Source organism: Falco rusticolus, chromosome Z (genome assembly GCF_015220075.1).
Source record: "Falco rusticolus isolate bFalRus1 chromosome Z, bFalRus1.pri, whole genome shotgun sequence".
NCBI classification, from domain to species: domain Eukaryota; kingdom Metazoa; phylum Chordata; class Aves; order Falconiformes; family Falconidae; genus Falco; species Falco rusticolus.
In genome coordinates this window covers 19,770,170-19,793,102 of record NC_051210.1, presented here as the reverse complement: position 1 = coordinate 19,793,102, position 22,933 = coordinate 19,770,170, and the positions used below count along the sequence as shown (strand labels likewise).

The 22,933-nt window shown below is 38.8% G+C and overlaps 1 protein-coding gene across 1 annotated transcript in view; it reads right to left on the bottom strand.

Annotated features, from left to right (window-relative positions):
- The window catches only part of PRR16 (proline rich 16), a 165,376-nt gene that overhangs the window by 43,527 nt on the left and 98,916 nt on the right, over window positions 1-22,933 (bottom strand). Inside the window, exon 2 of the mRNA XM_037374554.1 lies at window positions 12,866-13,758. Coding sequence (XP_037230451.1) covers window positions 13,000-13,758 — 759 coding nt within the window. The 3' untranslated portion in view covers window positions 12,866-12,999. The remainder of the gene's footprint in view (window positions 1-12,865; window positions 13,759-22,933) is intronic.

Below are 22,933 nucleotides of genomic sequence, written 5' to 3'. Positions count from 1 at the left end.
CATTATTTCACCACCCTCATTGTAAAAAAATCTCTTCCTTATATCTAGTCTGAATTTACGCTCCTTTAGTTGCTACAGGCCCCACTAAAAAGTCTGTCCCCATCCTCCTTATAAGCCCCCTTTAAGTATTGAAAGGCTGCAGTAAGGGCTCCCAAGAGCCTGCTCTTCTCCAGGCTGAACCACAACTCTCTCTGCCTTTTGACATAGGAGAGCAGTCCCATCCTTCTGACCATTTTTGTGGCCCTCCTCTGGACCTGATCCAACAGTTCCACACCTTTCCTGTCCTGAGGACTCCAGAGCTGGCTGCAGTACTCCAGGTGGGATCTTGCCAGCATAGCGTAGAGGGGCAGAAACACCTCCCTCAACCTGCTGGCCACACTTCTTTTGATGCAGCCCAGGATACAGTTGGCTTTCTGGGCTGCAAACACACATTGTCAGCTCATGCCCTGCTTTTCATCCACCAGCACCCCCATGTCCTTCTCCACAAAGCTGCTCTAAATCCTTTCACCCCCCCCAGCTTGTGCTTTGATGGACCTCATGACGTTCATATTGGCCCACTTCTTGAGCTTGTTCAGGTCCCTCTGGATGGCATCCCATCCCTCAGGCATGTCAACTCCACTGCTCAGCTCGGTGTCATCTGCAAAACTTGCTGGGAGTGCTCTTGATCCCACCATCTGTCATTGATGAAGATATCAAGCAACACTGGTCCCAGCACAGACCCCTGAGGGACACCACTTGTCAATTATCTCCAGCTGAACATCAAGCTGTTGACTACTACTCTCTGGATGTGACCATCCAGCCAACTCCTTTATCCACTGAATAGTCCATCCATCAAATCCATATTAGAGAAAAAAATGTTGGGGACTGTGTCAAAGGCCTTACGGAAGTCCAGATAGATGACATCTGTAGCTCTTCCCTTGTCCACTGATTTAGTCACTCCACTTTAGAAGGCCACTAGGTTGGTCAGGCAAGGCTTGCCCTTCCTGAAGCTATCCTGGCTGTCTCAAATCATGTCTGTCCTTCATGTGTCTTAGCATAGCTTCTTGGAGGATATGTTTTACAGTCTTCCCTGGCACAGAGGTGAGGCTGACAGGTCAGTGGTTCCCAGGATTTTTCCTTTCTAGTTTTATTTTAAAAATAGATGCAATGCTTTCCTTTTTCCAGGCCCAGGGACTTCATCTGACTGCAATAACTTTTTAAATATTATAAACAGTGTCTTGGCAACTACATCAACTGATTCCCTCAGGACTCTGGGATGCATCTAATCGGGTCCCATGTATTTAGGTATGTTCAGGTTCCTTAGGTGGTCTCGAACCTGATTTTCTCCTACAGTGGGAGGGACTTTGTTTCTCCAATCCTTGCCCTGAGGTCCATCCACCCAAAAGGTGTGGGAAGAAAGACTGAGTGAAGCCTGATGCAAAAATGTTGTTGAGTACCTCAGCTTTCTTGTCTGTTGTTACAATTTTGCCAGCCATGTTCATCAGGGGAGGTACACTTTCTCTGACCTTACCTTTTTGGCTCACCTGCCTATAGAAGCCCTTATTATTTTTTGCATCCCTGGCCAATTTCAGCTGCAGCTCCACCTTGGCCTTCCTGAACCCATCCCTACACAACCAGACATTGTCCCTATACTCTTCTCAGCATACCTGTCCCTGCTTCCACTGCCTGTACATTTTCTTCTTGCCCTTTCGTTTGACTAGCACATCTTGACTCAGCCATGCCAGTCTCTTGTTTCTGTCCGGATTTCTTACACTGGGGATCAAGAGATGTTACGCTCTACAGAAAGAGACATTAAAAATCTGCCATCTCTGTTCTGCTGCCTTGTCCCTGTGGGCAGTTTCCCGGGGGTCCCATCAACTAACTCCTTGAACAACTAAAAGTTTACTTTCCTTAAATTCAGGGTCCTGACTTTACCCATATCCCTCAGGATTGTGAGCTCCATGACCACATGATCGCTGCAGCCCAGGCTGCCTCCAGTCTTGACATCACCTATTAGCTCACTTGCAGTGGTGACCAACAGGTTCAGTAATGCATCCCCTCTGTCAGGGCTGTCTACTACCTGGCTTAAGTATATTCTTGATGCACTTCAGGAGTCTGGTGGATTACCTACAGCTTCCATGCTACTTTTCCAGCAGATGTTGGGGTGGTTGAAATCCACCATCAGGATGAATGCCTGTGAGTGCGATGCTTCCTGCAGCTGGAGTAAGATGACTTCACCAATAGGCTCCCCTTGACTGGGCAGCCTGTAGCAAACACCAGCCACAAGGTTCCATTTGTTGCCTCAGTCTCTAATTCTTTCAATCTGCTCATGGCTGTTCTTCAGAGACAGCTCTTCACAATCTATCCAGTTCTTGACATAGGTGGCAACCCCTTCATCCTTCCTTCCTTGCCTGTCCCTTCTGAACAGTTTGTAGATACAGACAGCCACACTCCAGTCATAGCTTTCTAGCAGCAGAGGCTTTCAGATCCTCCTGTTTGGTGCCAATGCTGTGTGCATTGGTGTAAAGGCACTTTATTAGCTGGACCATGTCACCTTTCTAAAGGAACACACCTTAGTTCCTTCAAGGTATTTTACAGTGTTCCCTGCTGGCATCTATTACCTCACAAGCCCTTGGCTCATCACTGTAACGCTTTAAGTGTGCTCCAGTGTACCCAGCAAGCCACAGACCAACAGCCTGAGGGCCCTCACTAGCATCCAGTCCATCTAATCTTGGCATGCCATCCCATGGCTTGTCATGGGTGAGCCTGATATTATCCCTTCAACTCCCCCTTCAAGTCTAGTTTAAAGCTCTGTCAATCAGCCCTGATAGCTCGGGAGCAAAGAGCCTCTTCCCCCTTTGAGAAAGATGAATCCCATCCAACGCCAGTAGGCCTGGTACTGTGTAGACTATCCCATTATCGAAAACCCCAAAATTCTGGCAGTGACACCAGCCATGGAGCCACATACTAATTGACTGAGTCTGTCTGTTTCTTCCAATAACACTGCCTGTGACTGGAATGACAGAATGTACTATGAAGTAGGCCTACAGTAAGACCAGGGTTAATAATGGACTCCTAAGAAGTCTTGTTCCTTCTATGAGAAGCTTGGTTGTGTCCAAGCTGAGACATAAAAACAGCAGATAGATGGGATTCAGCAGTGCCTGGGATGCTTTTCCCAGGCCTTCCACTTCCACTGGGGAAGAACAGGCATTGCCTGGTGCACCTGGCAATGGCAACCTGAACATGGACACCCAGAAACACAGACTAATTCTACCGGTATGTCACCAGGACTGCATGTCTGCACCAGACCACGGCTGTACAGCTGCAAAGCTGCCTGGCAGAAGCACATCAACTATAAACGATTACAGAGCAACAGTCAAATACATTATACTTATCGCAATGGAAAAACACAGGGAAGTCAAGACATACTATCCACTTTCAGCTCCTCTGTCTAGTTCTGTTGCACAAAGTTGATTGAGTACGTATGTTAACCTCTACCATGTATCTTGCAGTAAAACACAAACTTTTTGTATTTTTAACACTTTACCGTTCTGAAGCTAAAATAAACTGTGTATTTTGGCCAGTCAGTAAAGTGTTTTTATGTTGCTTTTACTTTCTCTTCCCACTTTTGGCACCTATTCAGCAGCATTCAGTAATCTGTTTGTCCTCCAAACCACTTGTTTTTGCCTCAGTTTCAATGAAAACTGAGATTTAAAATCATTGTATACATAACTAAATGTGAGAAGTCTAATTTATCTCTTCAGTATCTTTCTATTTTGTTAGGTCCCTCTAAATTAAAAATGTACTTTATCAGAGGACCTAACTCTATACAGTTCATCCAGTTTTAATACTTTCTTGTTCCTAAGTCAGCTAGTATAAAATTAGCTTGATGGCGTCAGATATTTCCTGAATCTAGACTAGTAAATTCTCTGGAGGCAGAGATGTCATTACCCATTTCTATCAGGAGTCTTACACACTTAGAGGTTAAAATCTGGACAAGTGGAAACCTTGCTGAATGAAAGAAACTCTGTATTTTTTCCTTGCATTTTAAAATAGCAAAATTAGGATATTTTAAATACCTGATTCCTAGTTTCCATTCAAGGGAAGAACTAAGCACATTTAAGCCCTATCCACGAATATATTTTAAGAGATGTTTGTTTATCATGTATTTGGACATTTAGAGTATGCAAAACTTGCTTTCCTAAATGTTACTGCTTGGCATGAACCACACATTGAATATTATAGCTCTTTGGAAACAGATGAAAAAAATAAGGGTTTGATTTCCAACACAGAAAGAAAATTGCAATTCCAGATTTGTACACAATGACCTGTTAACATCCATTGAGGAAATAAAGGGTGATATGAGAGCAGCAAGCAATCCTACACTCCACTTAGGAAACACACAGGACAGTTCTTACATTTGCAGCTGTCATTCTTGTCCATGCCATATGCTGCCTGAGAGACCTGACTGCACATAAGCTAGGAGTCTTTGTATTGGTAGAGAATTACAGCATTTTGATGGAAGTTTTATTTCACTTCAGAACAATAAAGAGTTATTTAAAATCATGGCAACGAATATACAATTAAAATTATTTGATGAAAGAAGTGTTTCAGTCTTTTGATATATTTATGATATATAAAACCAGACCTCCCGAGCTACCAATACTTTGGTGGGAAGTTGAGAGCCTCAGGGAACCTCAGCCTTTTTAGTCTTCAGGCTAAAATCAGAGTCTAGAAGGCCAGGCCAGTTCTGACAAGAAACTACATAGGTTTGTGATGCTTTTGATGTTGCTCAAAGAGATGATGAAAAATGCCTACTCTCTTCTCTGCTCCAATATTGAAGCATGAAGGATGGTGTCAGAATCTTTATTCTGAATATTTAGGATGAAAAGCACTGATAATAATGCTGTGAATATTTTCATCTGTGACAGACACAGCCCTTCAATCTGTGAAATACAACACCTTCAGTTTAAGACAACCACAGAGACCTTAGTTACAATCACCTGCTTAAAAATAAACTCAGTGATAGCATGGGGCATCAAACTGGCTGTCCAGTATGAGTCAATGCATGCTAAGCCAGGAAAGGTAATTTTTTTTCTCTCCTGTTCCGTTCCTAGCACTGACTGTTGATGACTGGCATGTTTCCAGTCAAAAGTGAACTGAAAGTATCTGAACATCCTTAGTAAGTGTTTTCATTGTCACATGTAATAACATTTGTTAATATTGATCCACATTAAATAAAGCTAAACACTTAGAAGCAAACTTTATCCCACCCTTCTGCTATTGTGCATTTGTGGAGAAAGAAAGCGAGGATAGGGAAGAAGATAATGAAGGGTACAAAAAGCCAGACTTTCAAACTACTCAAATACTAAATAATTCTGGTAGAATTAAACCCTAGGCTGAGCAAATTGTGTGGTTTGTGTTTTCTGTAATGCACTGAGGCACCGCCTTCTTACTATACTGACCTGCAGACGTATCTTGCTATGCAAGGCATACTGAGATACAATGTCCCTCATAACTGATTTAGCATCAGGTCTAGATATGCTGCAGTGCTAGGAACACAGTCCCTCCAGGAAGATGTTTGTCATTGCCTCCCAGCACTCCTCCTGCACAGCGCAGCTATGCGTCAGACATTCTTTCGTCCTGTATCTAAAGGACAATTCCCAGAGATACTGAAGTCTTACTAAATCACTAGAATCTCCCTTTTTTCTGTCCCACAGGACAGGATTTAAAGCACTTAACCACACTTTTCCTTATTTACTATATATTATTAAATCTCATGTTTTCTATGCATCCATTAACAGGTCCTACATTCATACATTCGCTCATCCATCCATCCAGTCTACATTAATACAGCTAGTAAAAGAAATCCCCTCTACCGCTACTTACAAAAGTTCTGTTGAACACCACTTAGCTTTCTATATTATTTCTCTACCTTCACTTCTAGCACAGGAACCTACTTTCAATGAGGCTATCACCCTTATTTTTCAGTTATATCCTGAATAGCAAAAGTTACTTTTATTTCTTTATGTAGTCAGTGAGCTAAAAAGAGAGAAGCATTACAAATACTTTTCTGTCTAGGTAATGTAGTAGAAGTTAAGGTATCAGCAGACATATTTATGAACACTCTTCAAAACCTCTGTACTTTAAAACTTCTGAAGTAAATGGAGGCAGTTTTCAAATACAGGTCTATTTTGCTGTTTCCTGCATGGACAGAATGGTCTGGCTTTATTATTTCTGATTCTGCTTGTGCTATGCCCACTACTCCCACTGTGCTACACTCATTTGAAAAGCATATGCATGCCCCATGCTTTAAACAAATAAAAACCCATAACCCTCTGTTACAGATACAGAAAGGCCCATACTGTCTTGTAACCAAAATAAAAGAAGGAAAGCAAGCAAAACAAAAATCACTTATCTGTTCATTTTTTGGTACTGATTCAGCTGGACTGGTTTAACCACACAGTCTGACGAAGCTGATCCACACAGATATGGACAAACTTAGAAGTTGTCTCCAGCCCATTTCCTTCATACATTTCATCAGTACAGACAGATGTATTGCTGTCCAATGCAAATGAAGTGCCTTTTCATCTGTAACAATTACTATGTAGTAGCATAAGTGCCTTTCTTCCTATATTTTTTGTTATACACTGTTGATAAATTACAGCTATAGTTTTCTCATAAGCGTACATACATGATCTTATGTGAATCAGTGAGGTTTCTCTTTTGTTTTCTATTATCTTCAATGAATTAGTATTTCTTAATACAAAATATTTGCAAATCTAACATTTACAAAAGCAGATGTCACTGTGGAATCTTTTTTATAAACAAGGAAGAAACTGGAACATACAAACAAACAGCTTTTTATGTAGCACCACAAAGATTCTGCAATCAATCCTTTTGCAGTGGGTGTGAGGACAGTACACTGGCTTTGGTTCAAAAAGTCAGCTTCCACTGGTGTTGACTGTAGTTCATCTTAATGACTGCTAAACACAATGTTTTGTCTCACATGGGTCTGAAGACCAAAATTAACATTATAAAGTTGAAACATAATCATGTTGAAATTGTGAAACTGCAATTGTGAAACAGTCATCCGTCAAAATTAAAGTATGTTAGTGACTCCTTGGTGACAGAAGATAACATAATTTGTAGCTCCAGTACACAACCATCACTGTATAGGCAAAAAAATGAAAATTAAAGCATTATGTAGGGATTAGAGATTCTTACAAAACGATATTATCATCGTCTTCTGGTTTTCACATACTAATTTATCCAGGAAGGAGACCAGCATGAATTAAAAACTTTTACTTAGCAAAGTCAACATTGAACTGGGAAGGAAATAAAAACTTCTGTGAAAAATTCTGCCACTGACAGGCTTTTTTCTTGCCCTCTTATCTTAAAGTGATTCAACATTAAGTTTAAAATAATGGTAATAATGCTACTTAAAAGAAAAAGAAACTCTGAGATTGAAGTAGTCACTGAATACACAACATATTTGTTTAAAGCTCCTTTCCCCCCACCCCCCATAATTTACCTTTTACCTTTCCCTTCTTATGTACATTTTTTGCCACATTATTGCATGCAAGATTGCAAAACAAGTCAGTCAAAAGATCAGGCAAACAACATGAAGGGACAGATCTGAGATCAGAAAGCTCTTATAAAAATATAATTTATTATTATTATAAATTATTATTATTATTATTCCTAGTTTACAACCAACAGTGAGGCAGACTGCTCAGATCCTTAAAGAGTCTTAGTATATACATCAAATATTTCAGGATGATGAAAAAACCTCTTCTCTTGAGGAGAAGCTACAGCAACTTCTGGAGCTCTGCTCTTTATCTTCCCCAAGCAAGGCAGCAGAATGGTCCTGGTCTTACTCACTGTCTGAAGCGCTGCTGTTGGGTGCAATTTACATTCTACTTCTTTTACTGGATCAGACCCAAGTTTTTTCTCATCTATCTCTAAACCACATTTTCATACCATAAAAGACACATAGTCCTGCAATAACTAAAACAGTCCTGCAAGATACAGAAGGTTCTAGTTCCTCTTGGCCATACTTGTAGAAGAGGTTCTCAACTTGTTTTTATAACCTGACAGGAGACCGATTATATTATCAATAAGAAAACTCTCCCTCAACATTTCCAGAGATTCAGCATCACAAAGACTGGGTAAACTAAATACAGCTGTGGCCCCACCTGCCTGCACCACTGAAATGCACCAGCCCAGCTGATGGGTACAGTGCATGATGCAGTTTCTTAACAAAAGCCTCCAACAACGTAGCAACATGGGAACTTTGCCATGCATGAACAAACATGAAAAAACAGAGAAAAGTAGCACACTTGCACAGGCTGACCAAAGCACGGGCTGCTCTCTTGCAGCAGGATACCCAGTCAAGTCCACTTATCTCAGCAGTTCCAGTGCGAGCTAGCAGGAGAGGTCTTTGAACAACTTGAGGTAGTCAGATGTCAAATTGTTTAAGATCAGAAATGAAAGTGCTCTGGGGAGCACTTGCATGTGCTCCCCAGAGTTACACCAAGATGTTCTACTACAGGTAACTTGGCAAAATTATGACTGATGAAGAGACTTGGGCTCTTGGGCTCTTCTCCACCACAAAACAGGACAGTTAGAGAAAACCCCTGCTAGTTTTTTTCATTTAAAAGCCATCAGCAAACAAAGATGAGGCTGAACTGCAGTTTGTATGCACTGTGCTGCAGCATGCTGAGCCAGTAACACCAGTGCTGCTGCTGCTGCTTCCATTATGAACTGCATGGTCTGTGCTAACAGATTCAGAAACGCTAGGCTGCAGAGTGTAGCTGTTGCATGCTATATATCACATATCGCCCTGCAAAATACAAAGTGGTTATTCAATAGATGCCAAGTATTTTTCAGATTAAGCATTCTAAATATTGCGCTTACAATGGTTTACCATAGACATTTGATCTACTGCATGCCTTTGCACATACCTCACTTACATACCTTACTGCAGCTTTAAGCATGACGCTTTCATTATTGTTACTAGTTTGAACAGCAGATAAGGTATTTTGCTTCTACACACACACACACTGCACACATGCATACCCCTGAAAAAGCATGGCTCACAGAATATACACAAACCATGAATGAGAAACGCTGCCTCTGTAAAAATATGCACCCAATACTCATGCCTACTTTAAGAGTAAATCAGTCAAGTGATGTAGCAACCATAGCATGATGTTATCTCCACATGTAAAATTACTGTTTGTGGTATCACTGAAAGGAAAGCCATAATTAGAACATGGAAGTAAAGAGATCTCAGCAGGTCCAGAGAGCATACACAACCCTCTCTGGTAATTAGAGAATTCATATTGCACTCTGTTTACTTCAAAACCAGTAATCAGCTTATTTAGTTTATATTAACTTATAAGGAAGTTATATAACTTTATATATTAACTTATTATTAATTTATATTAACTTATATATATATATTAATTTATATTAACTTATAAGGAAGTTAACAAGAGTTGTAATCTACTGCACTTACTTCACATAACATTTTAAGTAAAATATTGAATTAATAATAAAAAAGGAGGATGAAGATTTGGAATCTTCCTGTTCCTATGAACAATGGATGATGTGATGAAAGGTGTGACAACTCCAGAAGACAAGACAGAAGGATGACTTTTACTAGGTGATAAAAAGACCCATTATCTTTTTGAAGTTTCTTACCTTATGTCCTTAAAAAGGACTCTTACGGGATGTTACTCTCCTTGTGTTCATTTCCTACAAAGCATCCAATTCCTAAGCTTGTGCCCTTCATTAAATTGAAAGAAACCACCTTCTCCTTCTACATTTGAGAAGTCTAGATCTGGACAATTCAGACTTTAAAATACCTCTGGGGAATTAAAACTGAAATGATGGCAAATGTTGAGTTAAAGCTCTGAGTACTGTTACTGGCCTTCCAGTTTTTCAGGTATTAACATCTTTGCAAAAGACTAAATACAATCAGAAATATACTACACTTATATTTCAAAGGCAGACAACTCCTGTCCTGTTCTGGTTAGTTGATTATGTTTTCCTCAGTAAGGTGTGAAACGTGCTGTGTTATAGGCGTTCAGAAAAGCTTCACTGAGGCTGCATTCCTAATATAAATGTAAAAAACACTGCTGGCTGAATACAGTATTGCAGTCTTTCTTATGCCATTTTTATTAGAATTTTCCAGACAGTGCTCCAAAGCTTAAAGTTAATTGTTTCCCATGCATTGCAGATTTCCCTGTTTTAAATTGAGTTTTATTCTTGTCATGCTAATAATGTGAATTATTTTTATAACAAGGTTATAAAAATACCTTCTAATCGGACACAGGCCAGAGACATTCTCATTAAAACAGGAGAATTGATTCACTGTTCATAGTATGATTTAACAGAGACCCTGGAACACTTTGGTGCATTAAAGAAAGCCTGAGTTAGCAAACTTTGCAGAAGAACAATGCAGTTCCTTCACATTTGGCAACTGGCTTTCTGGCCAAAAGCAGCATTGCATTTGAAAAGCTGCATCTTTTGTTTTTATACCACAGCACCTTTTCACCCATGAAAATGCACAAAGAAGGGCAGCAGTTTGTGAAAGGGTGATCAGGAGGCATGGGGAAAGAGACAAGAGTGTGTCTCTGAAAGAGAAGACAAAGTGTGAGACGGAAGATGTTGGATACCAAAACTGAACATGAAATGCTGAAAATCAGATGCCACTTAGAACTTTCCAGAGCTGAGAACTGTAAACTTAACACTGCAATGAAACTGAAATTCACATGTATATCAATACACAGCCACAGAGTACAGCATCTACTTTGGAGGTACTAACATGTTCATGAGACACCAGCAAGCCCAGAGACCGAATCCAGAGGAGAAATACTGTGCTCTGCTCTCAGAGATGAGTTTATATTGGAAAAATTGAGCCAAGTGAAGTAAGACATGTACAGAAGACCCTCTCCCCTAAAATTATTTTGTGTAATTTCCTTTAATTTAAGATTAAACACAAATATTTCCTATAAAATATGCAGTTTGATTTGCATTATCGCATATTTTCTTGTATGCAGTAGCTTTTTTAATAAGGAAAAAAATAAACTAGCTTATAACAGTTGGTATATGATCTCCGCAGCAGCAATAAAGTCAAAGAGACAGCAAAAGTTTTCTTTTCAAAAGAAAAAAATGTAGATATGCAGTGTGGATATGTCCACACATTGTCCCAGTGACTTAAAATGTTAATCTCAATGTGTAAGCAAGGGAGGTGCTGTGGAGTCCCAGGTCTGAGCAGAATCCACCTGACAGAAACTCCATTCCAGCAGCAAAGATCATGTATGCATGCCGAATGAGTTACTGCCTCCTGCTGCAAGTGCTAGGACTTCACTTGGCAACTGATAACATGAGGTTAAGTATACTCAAACAATACAAAATGTAAAGTGCATCATGAAAAGCACATCAGTAAAACATGATTAAACATTTAGAACTACTTTCTTGTTTTGTCACTTTTATGCAGGGAATACAACACAAAGCCTTAGACCCTGTATGTGTATTTGCAAAAACCACAATCTTTGTTTACTGCACAGTTTTTCAAAGGGCAGCTATCTGTTAGAATTTTTGTTATGATTATTCTTATTATTTCACTAAATTAAATACTAAAAATGTACCATAGTGTATATACAGGGAAACAACTTGAAGATTCGTTTTCAGTTTAATAGCTATTATTGCATGTAAATGGAAATTTAAATTAAGAATCTGTTTCGTCTAGTTTTGTCTCTTGCCATGGAGTGTGTTTCACATTTCAGCTCAAAAGCATACTGCTTTTATACAGCATCTGCTGTTGGGCCATTTGAGATTAATTTGGCACAACTTTTGTAAATAACAGATTTATTGTCAGATTTTCTTCCCTGATATGATGTTTTTTACCTCTAGGTCCCAACAATTCTCTTTGTGAGAATAAAAGAATGTTCTTTCATGAAATAATTAAAACCACTGAGGACTTTGTTTCAACTAGTAAGAATATTAATTGGGTTCACCATCAAAATGCGATAACATGTACAATATCTTGTTTTGCATGTTAATGCTTCGTAATTGTACAGAGCTATTCAACTTCAAAGCTCTTTACATGAATTAAGTGGATGTCCCTGAAGGCCTTAGGCAAAATTTTCTTTGCCTTCTAAAAGAGATTTGCACCAGACAAAGGCTTTATGAAAAACGCAGGACTGCACTTTATTGGTTTAATCTACTGCCATCAGATGTGAGATAAAATATTACTACCATTTTGCAAATGGAGCAGTGGAAATAGGGGGCAAACTGAATGGGTCTATCCCTGCTCATCTGAAAACTGTTACTTCACCTTGGCTGTGGCACTTTGAGCAAGTAAGAACCAAAATGCAGGATAATTCAGTTTTCCAAAGACATGTCAACATACCTTTCATTTTTTTTTATTTACTTCACCACCAAAGATCAAGCTGCCTGAAAGTCTGATGATTACCTCCTATTGCACCACTCCACACACAATGCCTTTGCTCAAGCAGTCAGACAGAGAAAAATGCATTTGCTGGAATTCAGTCAAAAGCTGTTATCCGGTCCTCCACTTTGCTTTGTCAAATGACATTTTGAAAGGTACCTGCTAGGAATAGGAAGTTTCCCAAAACCTGGGAGCAACAGTTATTCCCTTATATCAGATAGACCGACATCTACCACAAATCACCACTCAGTATTTTCAGACTGAACTTTTCATTGTCTTTTAAACTATGCTAAAGATACTAAAGTGCAATAGATGTCTGCAACCTATGAACTAAAGCATGAACATTTTTTCAGCATTCTTTGCCATAATGACATTTTTTGGTGAGTACAAGTAAGATCAATAAGCATTCCTCTTTGTACTTACCATGTGATTTTTATGCCACTTCACTGGACACAGGGAGTAATGCATTGGGTCTTTTTATTGCTCAAGTAGAAAGTGCTCATTACCTATTTATTTTTATATATAGGAAAAAACAGAGTTGTTTCAAGTGGCATACATCACACTGTTGTAGTGGTTGACTTCCTCAAGATGGTCTTCTGGGGTTTTGGTGCTGTTTGTGGAGGCACAGTCGCAGGTCTTGGAGGAGGAAAGCTATTACTAGTACTTATCCCCAACCCTCCATTTTCCAGAGGAAACGGAGGCAGTGGAGGTGGTGGAGGCGGCAGAGGAGGGCACTGATGCGACAGCTTTCCCACAGCGCGGGAAGGCTCACTGTGCAAGTGCACCTCCCTGTTTTTAATGTTATACCGAACATCACAGTCAGGACAATAGCCGTGGTACTGCACTTTTTCACTAAATCGTACCCGTTCCCTGGCTCCTGGCTGAGGACCCCGCTCTTTCTCAGGTCTGTGCATCAGAGGCTGCATCGCAACTTTCTCCAAATTACTGTTTGGTATACAGCATATATCTCCATTTGGGGTGCGGTTGGGCCCCACTGGCAAGCCCCCGTTTCGCAGCAGGGTACCATTAGTCTTGACAGGGTTGGCTGAAGGAGGCAGCCTCAGAGGCTCGTCACACTTGACAGGTGTCAGTCGCGGGGGGGGCGGGGGCGGATTTGGCTTCCGCAACACAGTGAGGATAGCCGAGGGGTGTGCGGGTGGCTTGATGAGCGGTGCGCTGCCCCGCACTTTGACTTTCTCCAAGCTGGAAGCTGTTGCACTGCTGGAGCTGCTGTTCAGCGTGTCCGTTTTGGAACTGTCTGTCATCTCATCCTCCAGCTGCAGGTCAGATGTCAGTGTGTCAATCTGGTCAACCACCTGCGCAACAGCCAGAGTGAAAATGGTGAGAAAAGCTTGTCTCAGTGAAGGCACAGAAAAACAAAAGAACTCTTCACTATCAGTTTTGTCCTTCCCAGAACTGAAGCATCCACACATTTTTGACCATTATCTGTTTTTTCTTGCCAACATGATGATGATGATAATAATAACAACATTAACAATAACAAAAAGGAGATGAAGAAGAAAATGAAGAGGAAGAAGAAGAAGAAGAAGAAGAAGAGGAAGAAGAAGAAGAAGAGGAAGAAGAAGAAGAAGAAGAAGAAGAAGAAGGAGAAGAAGGAGAAGAAGGAGAAGAAGGAGAAGAAGGAGAAGAAGGAGAAGAAGGAGAAGAAGGAGAGTTGGCTTGTTCACCAGCTTATCACCTGAATACAAAAGAAACCTAACTGGAAACACTCTGGAATGAAATTCCGTTTCCTTCCCTCTAGGATTTACTTGGCAGTATCATTGTGAGTGCACTCTAATCCTCCAATATTATGCTTTGCCTTCCAGCGCAGGAGGAGACTGAACTATTTAACTTTAGCTTCTACATGACAGCTTCTGAATCTAAACCTTTCCATAGAGTTTCTTTCAGCTCTGACCTTTCACACAGTCTAGATTTAAGTGTGCATGTCTGTACAGGTGACATTATACATCTACAATCATAAGCTTGGTACATTCTTTCCTGACATTTTTTTTAATATAAATAAGGTAGAAAGCAGCAACTTCCCTCTTGTATTAGACTGCATTATCTCCCTTTATGAATATTTTCCTTAAGATCTGAAATCCTCTGAAGCAATCCTGAAATAGCATTTGCTGCAAGAAAAGAGAAGTAGCTTTGTCTCCAAAGTTACAAGCACTTATTAACTTATGCACTCCATTCTAAGATTTCCTCTACCTCTCATACTTCTGTCTGTAGATTCTACGTTTGATCTCTTCTAGCCTTCCAGACTCCCTTCTTCTACCCAGTTTTTTATAGGACAGGCAACTGATGATGTCTTTTGTGGGTAGTGAAAGTTTGTCACACAGCAATTAAAAGTCCTTCCTGAAAACTGCATTTTGCTGAACAACTGTAATTATAACCTATAGTAACTACAACACACATCACAGGACGTAAGCACACATTAAAAACTGATCTTTTTTTACATCCTCACAAGAGATACATAAAGTAATTAGTGGCTGAAGTGTACTAGCAAACTTTGGTGCATGAATAAAGAGCTTGTGCCATTGCTTGGGTCCTTAGAGGAGATCTGTGACATTCTGGAAGGAGAGCTGGAGGGGGCATCTGCGTGTATCTGAAATGAAACTAGATGCCCCCAGTTGCACCACTGAGTCAATCCCTCTTACCCTTTTAAGGCTTTAATTTCTAGTTCCTGCTTTCAATAATTTGGTCCAAATTATACTGATTTCAAAGTACACCTGTTTTAGAGGAGTGTAAACCACATGTTAACTATGAAAAAAGTAATTACTGAAGGCAGCGACTCTTTATTCAGTCACTCTAGTAACTCGCTCACACGCCCAGTGGTAAACAGTGAATAATGAAAGCAAAGCACCACAGAATGTATGAGCACTTTAACTTTCACTGCTCATACTATAGCTAAGAGTTGTGTAATATAAAACTCATAACGATACATATGCACCCATTCAGTTCAGTGCCTTCCTCCTAAAAGCTGCAGACATGCAGATAGCAATGATTCAGAAAGAGAGCTTTCAAACACCTTTGAAAAAAATTTACATTACTTTTTCTCTCAAAGACCAAAACAACCACTCGTTTATTCACTATTCAAAGTCCAATACCATGTTGCATTTCAGGCTAAATACACTACTGAATTCTCTCCTAAAATCCAGTATGTAGTCTTTTAATAAACTGTAACAATTACAGAATGGATTGATGCAACATAAGCCAAAGAATCTCCTTGGCAAGAAAAGGAACAAAAAAAGCCATTAAACAGCTGCATGCAAGAGAGAAAGGAAAAACATATCCGTAAGGATGTTCAACACAGGAGCACTGCATAGCTTGTACAGGTGACAGTACATTGGCCTATACTACAGTATCAGATAATACTAAATTATAATATTTAGTTGCTTCACATTGTTTAATAAAAGCTGTATTAAAAAGCCAAGAACAAAAATTGGTTTCTTTTGCAACTGTCTTATTCCAACAAAACATAGTATTTGTATTCTTCTGTCTCCTACCGTGATAGCCCTTATCGAAGGATACAGAACCTTAGAAACTAACATGGCACATACGAGGAAAAAGAAAGTCACACACCACCGACACAGTTATTGCACAACTGGCTATTGGATAAATCTCATGGAGATTACGCAAACAACATAATAAATTTTCCTTACCTTAATAAAAGTCACTCACAATTTCCAATATCAAATTCCCAATAAAAACGAAAACAAAGTAACAAAAATGCATTTTAATGCTTTTTTAAGGCAGTCAAAATTCTAATAATTTTGTGTATTTTTTTCTTCCTGCAGAACCAGTCACAAATGGTGGCTTTGCTTTAGGCCTCGTATGCAACAAAGATCATCCCTGTTCCACACTTACAAAGTAAAGCTATTTCATACAATATAATTCAAGAGAAACAAAACCTTATTTTGAGATGGATACATTAGAGATGGTATTCCACTGGTGCTGTGAGGATATAGCTGTAATTATGCAGCACACATGTCATAAAATGGCAGACCCTTGTGGTGAGAATATTTGCATCCATTCAAACTGTTCTGACAGTGCAAAAATTTTCTCAAGAGTAACTGGAAAGTCTGTTATGAACTGTCCTCGAATTTAAATGACTACTATCTCTTGCCCTCTGGGCAAATGTGTAGTACACATCAGAATTTTTTTGTCACTTATCCATTTGTAAAATATAAAACCAGCACAAAATGGGTGTGACATAACAACACAATTTAACTGTCTGGATTCATTCCCACCTCAAGTTGTGATTCCGTTTACTGTTATCTTCTTTTGCTCTTTTTTGTCCCAGAAGAAAAAAATCAAATTAGATGAAAAAGTAACAGAGAACCAATGATTAACACAGTGAACCTGAGTTTAAAAAAAAAAAAAAAAAGAAGAAAAAAAGCAGGTTGAAAACAATAGCCTCCATTTCACAACACACTTCCTATGGAAGTAAGAAAGACAAAAAGCTGCTCTAGTTGTACAGTATCTGCCCATTTTTCAGTCCTGGTATGAAACAGGACTTGATTCACATGTACAAGCATGGGGGAGATATCCTTTTATAGCCTGAGGAGCTCTTTAGCCATTAATCAGATTTGAGCTCTGCAGAGATGCCCACTTCTCCCCCCCAGCAATATGCTGAGGCTTCAAGCTCTATCGGATCCGGTGTGACACTCCTGAATGAACTAGGATGTCAGCTTATTCCTGCCCCCTTTCTGGGTTGTTATTGGACAATATTAGGTGCCCTGCGGGGATGGAGTGGGATTCTCTAGATGATCCCAAGAAATTAGTCAGTCTGTTAACACATGTTCAGACCAAAATATTTTATCCTGAAATCTACACCGTTTGACAAGGCAAATCTCTGCTTATAGCATCACTTTATCCTTAGAAGTATGCGTGGAGGTTTTAGATGGTGGGTTTTTTTGGTTAGACATTTATTTATTTATTTATTTTACAACTGGGTATCTTTACCACACAATGAGGAGAAAAACCAATTCTCTGGATAAAGCAAGGTTTAATGTAGATATTACATTTATCCCTCACATCCAGTTTACTGATTGCAAATTATTTTCTATTTTCTTGTCCTTTTAATTTATTATGCAGACACGCAAGCCTCTTTCCAGTAATGCTCAAACAAGACAGGTGAACAGCATCTCTAGAACATGTACATAAGAATTTACAATCACCATTTAGAACTAGCCATCAAATGACATAATTTAAACCTCATTTCTACCTACACTGAAAACAGTTTAAAAACCAAAATTAGCTAACAGCAGTTTACAAAAAAAAACCCAACACACCAAAACCCAATAAAATCAACAAAAGTAGAATTAAGAGTTATGACTCACAATTATTTTGTCTTTTCTTGTTCTTTTAAATTTTTATGTAGACAATCAAACCTAGATTTGAGTAAAAAATATTAATTACTACCATCTCAGTAAGGAAACAGTCAAGCACTCAAGTGCACCAGTGCTTCTAAATCACTTATCTCACAGGGGCTGACTAACTCACCTCGTAAGCTGCCTCCTTGTTGAGTACCCAACTACAAGAACAGCTTCAATGGAAAAATTAGTGTTGTATCAATGTAGGAAGATCACAGATCTTTGCTAAAGCAAATGAGTACTACTGCTGTTCAGTTCTTGCTTGTCAATGCACTAACTTTTAAAACACATTTAATTTTTATTCTAAAAAATACAAATTCCAAAAGGTTTTCTCAAGATATTCAAACTAATAATTTCAATTTTAGAAGAGTGTATAAATATATAATTGAAAAGATGGTTAGAAGTCATCAGGGGTACTTTCCTCATACCAGTAAAACCAGACCTTCAGAGAATGTCATGGATGCTTGAGATGTTTTACAGACAGGCAAAATAACACATTTCTCTCTGCTTCAAGAGCGTTCAGGTTTGAATTAGACACAGAAAACTAAAGAATGAAAATAAAATGAAGCAAAGAGAAAATGATAGATCTGTAGTTAATCCTGAAATTTGTGCTTAATTTTGTTGGATAATTTCATTGTTAATATTCTGCTAAATAAATGCTATTAATAGTATCCACCAAAGAAGTACAAATGACAAAACGACACAAAAAAAAATAAATGTTAGTAACTCATCAAAGAAGACATGTGAATGTGAGAACTCCAGACTCCAGAGAGGACACAAATGAAATACAGTACCTGTAAAGGAGCTGACATACTGCCATCAGGAGAAGAAAAACAAACATGAAGTAACCAAGGACTACCTCAAGCTGACAACTTGCCAGGTAGTAGTTCGGTACTAGTTCCTAAGAGTAGGCAATGAGGCAAGATCACTGGATTTTAGAATGGGAGTGAAAAATAAAGCAGTGGTTGCACTCTGGATACACTCGAGCAATACAGCATACAAGTTGAAGAAAACAAAGTGTATGAATGGATGAATATTGTAAACATGACTCCTGAGAGCAAAAGAGCAGTGTAAAGAAAACTAGGGAAAAAAAGGCAGCCATGTAAGAGCATATCTCACAAGGAGCTGAACAAATATTTGAGATAATGGCTAAAGTTCTAGGAACATTTGTGAGAAAGACTGCCTACAGAAGCTTATACACATAACTTTTAGATTTATACAATATGTAGGATCTATAGTAACATTACATGAGATCTTATTCGCATCTCACTACGACTAAACATTAATATGAATTGTGTGACATTTGTAAGATAAAATCATAAGGACATTGAGAGTTAAGATTACTATTTGGAGACAACTTTCCTCTCTCTCTGGAGTGCACAGCTTATGAAACTCTTAGAGAAAGGGTAAAGCTCCTTGTCAGGGGTAAGATCAGGTTATGTACTACTGAAAAAAAACCTTACCAACGTGAATTTAGACTCACAAATTCTGTGCTGCAACCATCGGCATATGGAGAATGAATCAGTACTATCAAAATAAGGAGGACAAAAGGATATAGATATTACCCACACCCAGTATAAAGGGGGGGGGGGGGGGGGAAGGAAAACCAAAGGAAGACATTGATGTTTCAAACAACTTGCAATGCAAAGATACTGTGCAGTTACCCCTATGCCTCAACGTTATCAAACTCTTACATTAAATTACTTACAAATACAGAGCTAGCATAAAGTACTGGTTTTCCACTGAGGTCAAACTGCAGTCCTTCCTTGTTTAAAGTGACTGAGAATCTCATCCAAGAAAATGTGTCGTCGTTATCAAAACCAGCCTATGCTAGCCTAGTTTTTCCATTGGTTTGGGTTATACTTTACAACATTTGTCTGGCTTTTACCCCCTCTGCTAATGCACTTCTACAGGTGAATATCCTAATGTGATTAGACTAATACTCAAAACTCTGTATTTCTTCCTGGATGTCAAGATCTCATTATAAGAATCTAATGTGGGAATAATAAAGACTAAAACATGACACAGAAAGTACCAGTTTCTTATACTTCTTAACGTATCCCTAAACTTCTCTGAAAAGAGTATCTACAAATAGTCACAAACACTTTTAACAGTGCTTCTTTTTGTGTGACTATGTGGTACATACCCACAAACACATGTAATCTATTGAGAGTTTTATCTCCTTACAATAACCGTTTCACCAGGTTTGTTTCTCCTCCTGTTTAAAGGCAGCAGGAAGCAAGACAGTAAAGTACTGATGTTCAGTGAATATCTAAACCACTAGCTACACTCAATCCACCACAGACAACTGTCGTACTTTTTTCCAACTCTTGAATAAACAAGCAAATCGCTTTTCAGAAATAAAAGCAATATACTCTTAAAGATTCATAAAATTCCAAGTTCACAAAATTCCAAATAATAATTTTTTCCTAAGATGTCCAGCCATTTTCACTGGTTTGTATGTTCTTCAAATTTTCACATGGATTTACGAGTGAGATTTTTTTAAAAAATTACTTACTGCTGTACAGGCCAATACTGATCAACAAAGCTGCATAAGCAAAACTGAAATGGTACTTAGCTGTGGTATTACTGTTTAGTAATATACCACAGCAGTGTGCAGCTATGAGATTTGATTTAACGGCTTGCTGGAAGTTTTCTAGAAAATGAATAGTTACAGACAGACACTGATCTTGATTTTAAATCAAGCAAAATCAAGTCAAGTCATGACACTAGCACAGGTATTTGCTTTCTTACTTTGAACTAAAAGAAATACTGTGTAAAGAAACAAAATTACATGGTATTATTTAATTACAAATAAGTGTAGTCAAAATGTCTTAGTTTCATTATTTTTGAAGCAATTCTGAAAACTTGCAGTTTGACAGGGATATATTTTGCATCGTACGCACAAAAATTAACTATGTAACAAGCCAGAAGAATGATGTTATTGACAACAAAACAGCAATCAGTGCCATCACAAAGAGGCTACTCGTCTGTAAGTAAGGAAATGTCAAACATGCTAGGTCTGTAGCTCTAATATCTTATGATTGCATCTCTAATCCTACAAGAAATTGTTCACTTGCAATAATTACTAAAGGAACCTTTAAGACAAGCTGTCAAACTATTTACCTTCTTGTCATCTTAGCTCATTATTTCCTGTAGAGCTACTAGTCTTGTTGACAAAAATGAGCATTCAATCTAACTAAGGACACAAGTGAAGCTTTTTCCCCATCAAGTCTTTGCCCAGAAATCCTGAACCACCACAGAGCTAACAAATGAAAGGCATACCCTTATTCAGAGTGAGAGAGCACCAGTATTTCCTTCTACAGTTGAAGCTGCATAACATCACAATAAGACTCTGTTCTAAGGTGCTTATATTACAGCTCCAGTCACCCATGGTGGTACCTTTTGCAATTGCTACTGCTAACTTCCCTACACTGCTCCCCACCCTCAGTGAATATAGCTTCCAGGTCAAGGAGAAATGGAACCAAATTTAGACAAGAAGCAGGTTTATGAAGTTGTGTAAGCCAAAAAATCGCAAAAAGAAGACAAAAGAAGAGCTGTACTAGGGGAGATAAGTGGTCTACATATTACAATATTGTGAAAAACTACAAAAAGCAGATGCCCAGTCAAGAACGTAAGAACAGAAAAGTCATCTCATCTCAGTCTCAAACAATTCCTAACTCAAGGACATCTTAACATAATTTGCATTAAGTAGATCTTGAGATACTTACCTACCATGAACATGCCTGTTTCTGCTTGAACTCATATAAACTTATAGCATCTGAAATATCCTGCCGTTTCCCACTTTCATTATATGGATATACCACCCACTCCTCTTTCTGTTTAAGAAAAAACACAGAAGCTTTTATAGGCAGAGTCCTTCATGGACTTGTGTAATACCTAAGCTGTAGCTGTCCTGGAAAACGACAGCTATGCAAGCCTTCTCAGCCTCGTGCTTTTTTGTGCATTTTTTTTTTAATCAAATACATGATGAATGTCTTTAGAATGAAGAGTAATGACCTCACACAAGGAAAAAAAAGACTCAAAATAGCTGGCTACACACAGCAGTCCTTCTGCCACCACTAATAATAACAATAAAAGTTTTACAGTATTTCCAGCAGCATCTTCGTACCTGAAGCTGTATTAATAAATAAGCATGTCTGTTTATGCTAAGATATTCTAGCATAGAACTAGAGATGAATCAAATATCTGAGGTAACACACACTTTCAGGCAGATTCAAAGTTCAGCTTTCAGGACACAACTCTTAACAGCAGCATCTCCGACAGCTCAGTCACCCACCCTGCAGCACCAGCAAAGGGCAAGGTCACTGTGAGATCTGTCAGTGTTAAAGTATCCAAAAGATCAACACCATCCTAACCAAACTTACATGCTTCCCAACTTGATAAATAACAGAAAAAACCCCCACATGCAGTCGTTGCCATCAGAAAGTTTTTGCTAAAGAATACATTACTTACTTCAGCAAATTAGTACTTTTTGGACTACATTATACAGTCCTTGATTCAGTCCTATCCCCTGTACATAAATGAATTCAGAAATTCACTGGTTTCAATGACAGGCTTTACTAGACTGTACTCTTGACATTTGGAAGCAGACTGAACACCAAGTTAGGCTGGACATAGTCATATAAATGGAAATTTATAAATATGCTGGACTCTTGGGAATGTAACAAGGCCATGACACCTCAGTATTATCATTCTGACTTAGCATTTCAGAGAAAGCAAACTAGGAAGTCCATATTCCATAAAACAAAACAAAACAAAAGGCATCTTTTCCATTGTGGAATAAAAAAAAATAATAGAAATGCAGTAAGCTGCTCTCTCAGTTCCCCTTTCACAACTGAACACAGCTATGGTAATTCCTCCTGCATAGCCTCTTGGATGAAGCCTGCAAGGATGCTGCTTGAAAGATCAGAGAGAGATAGAGATGAAGGCAGGTATGTGGCTGGTGTTCATAACATGAAGAACAGTACAATTATAGTTCCTGTCACACACAGAAGAGCCTTGATAAAATTATGATAAACAAAGAGAGACCCTGAGAAAATAAATAATAAAAAATAACCAAAAAAATCCCTTTCTAGAAAAGCAATTTGCA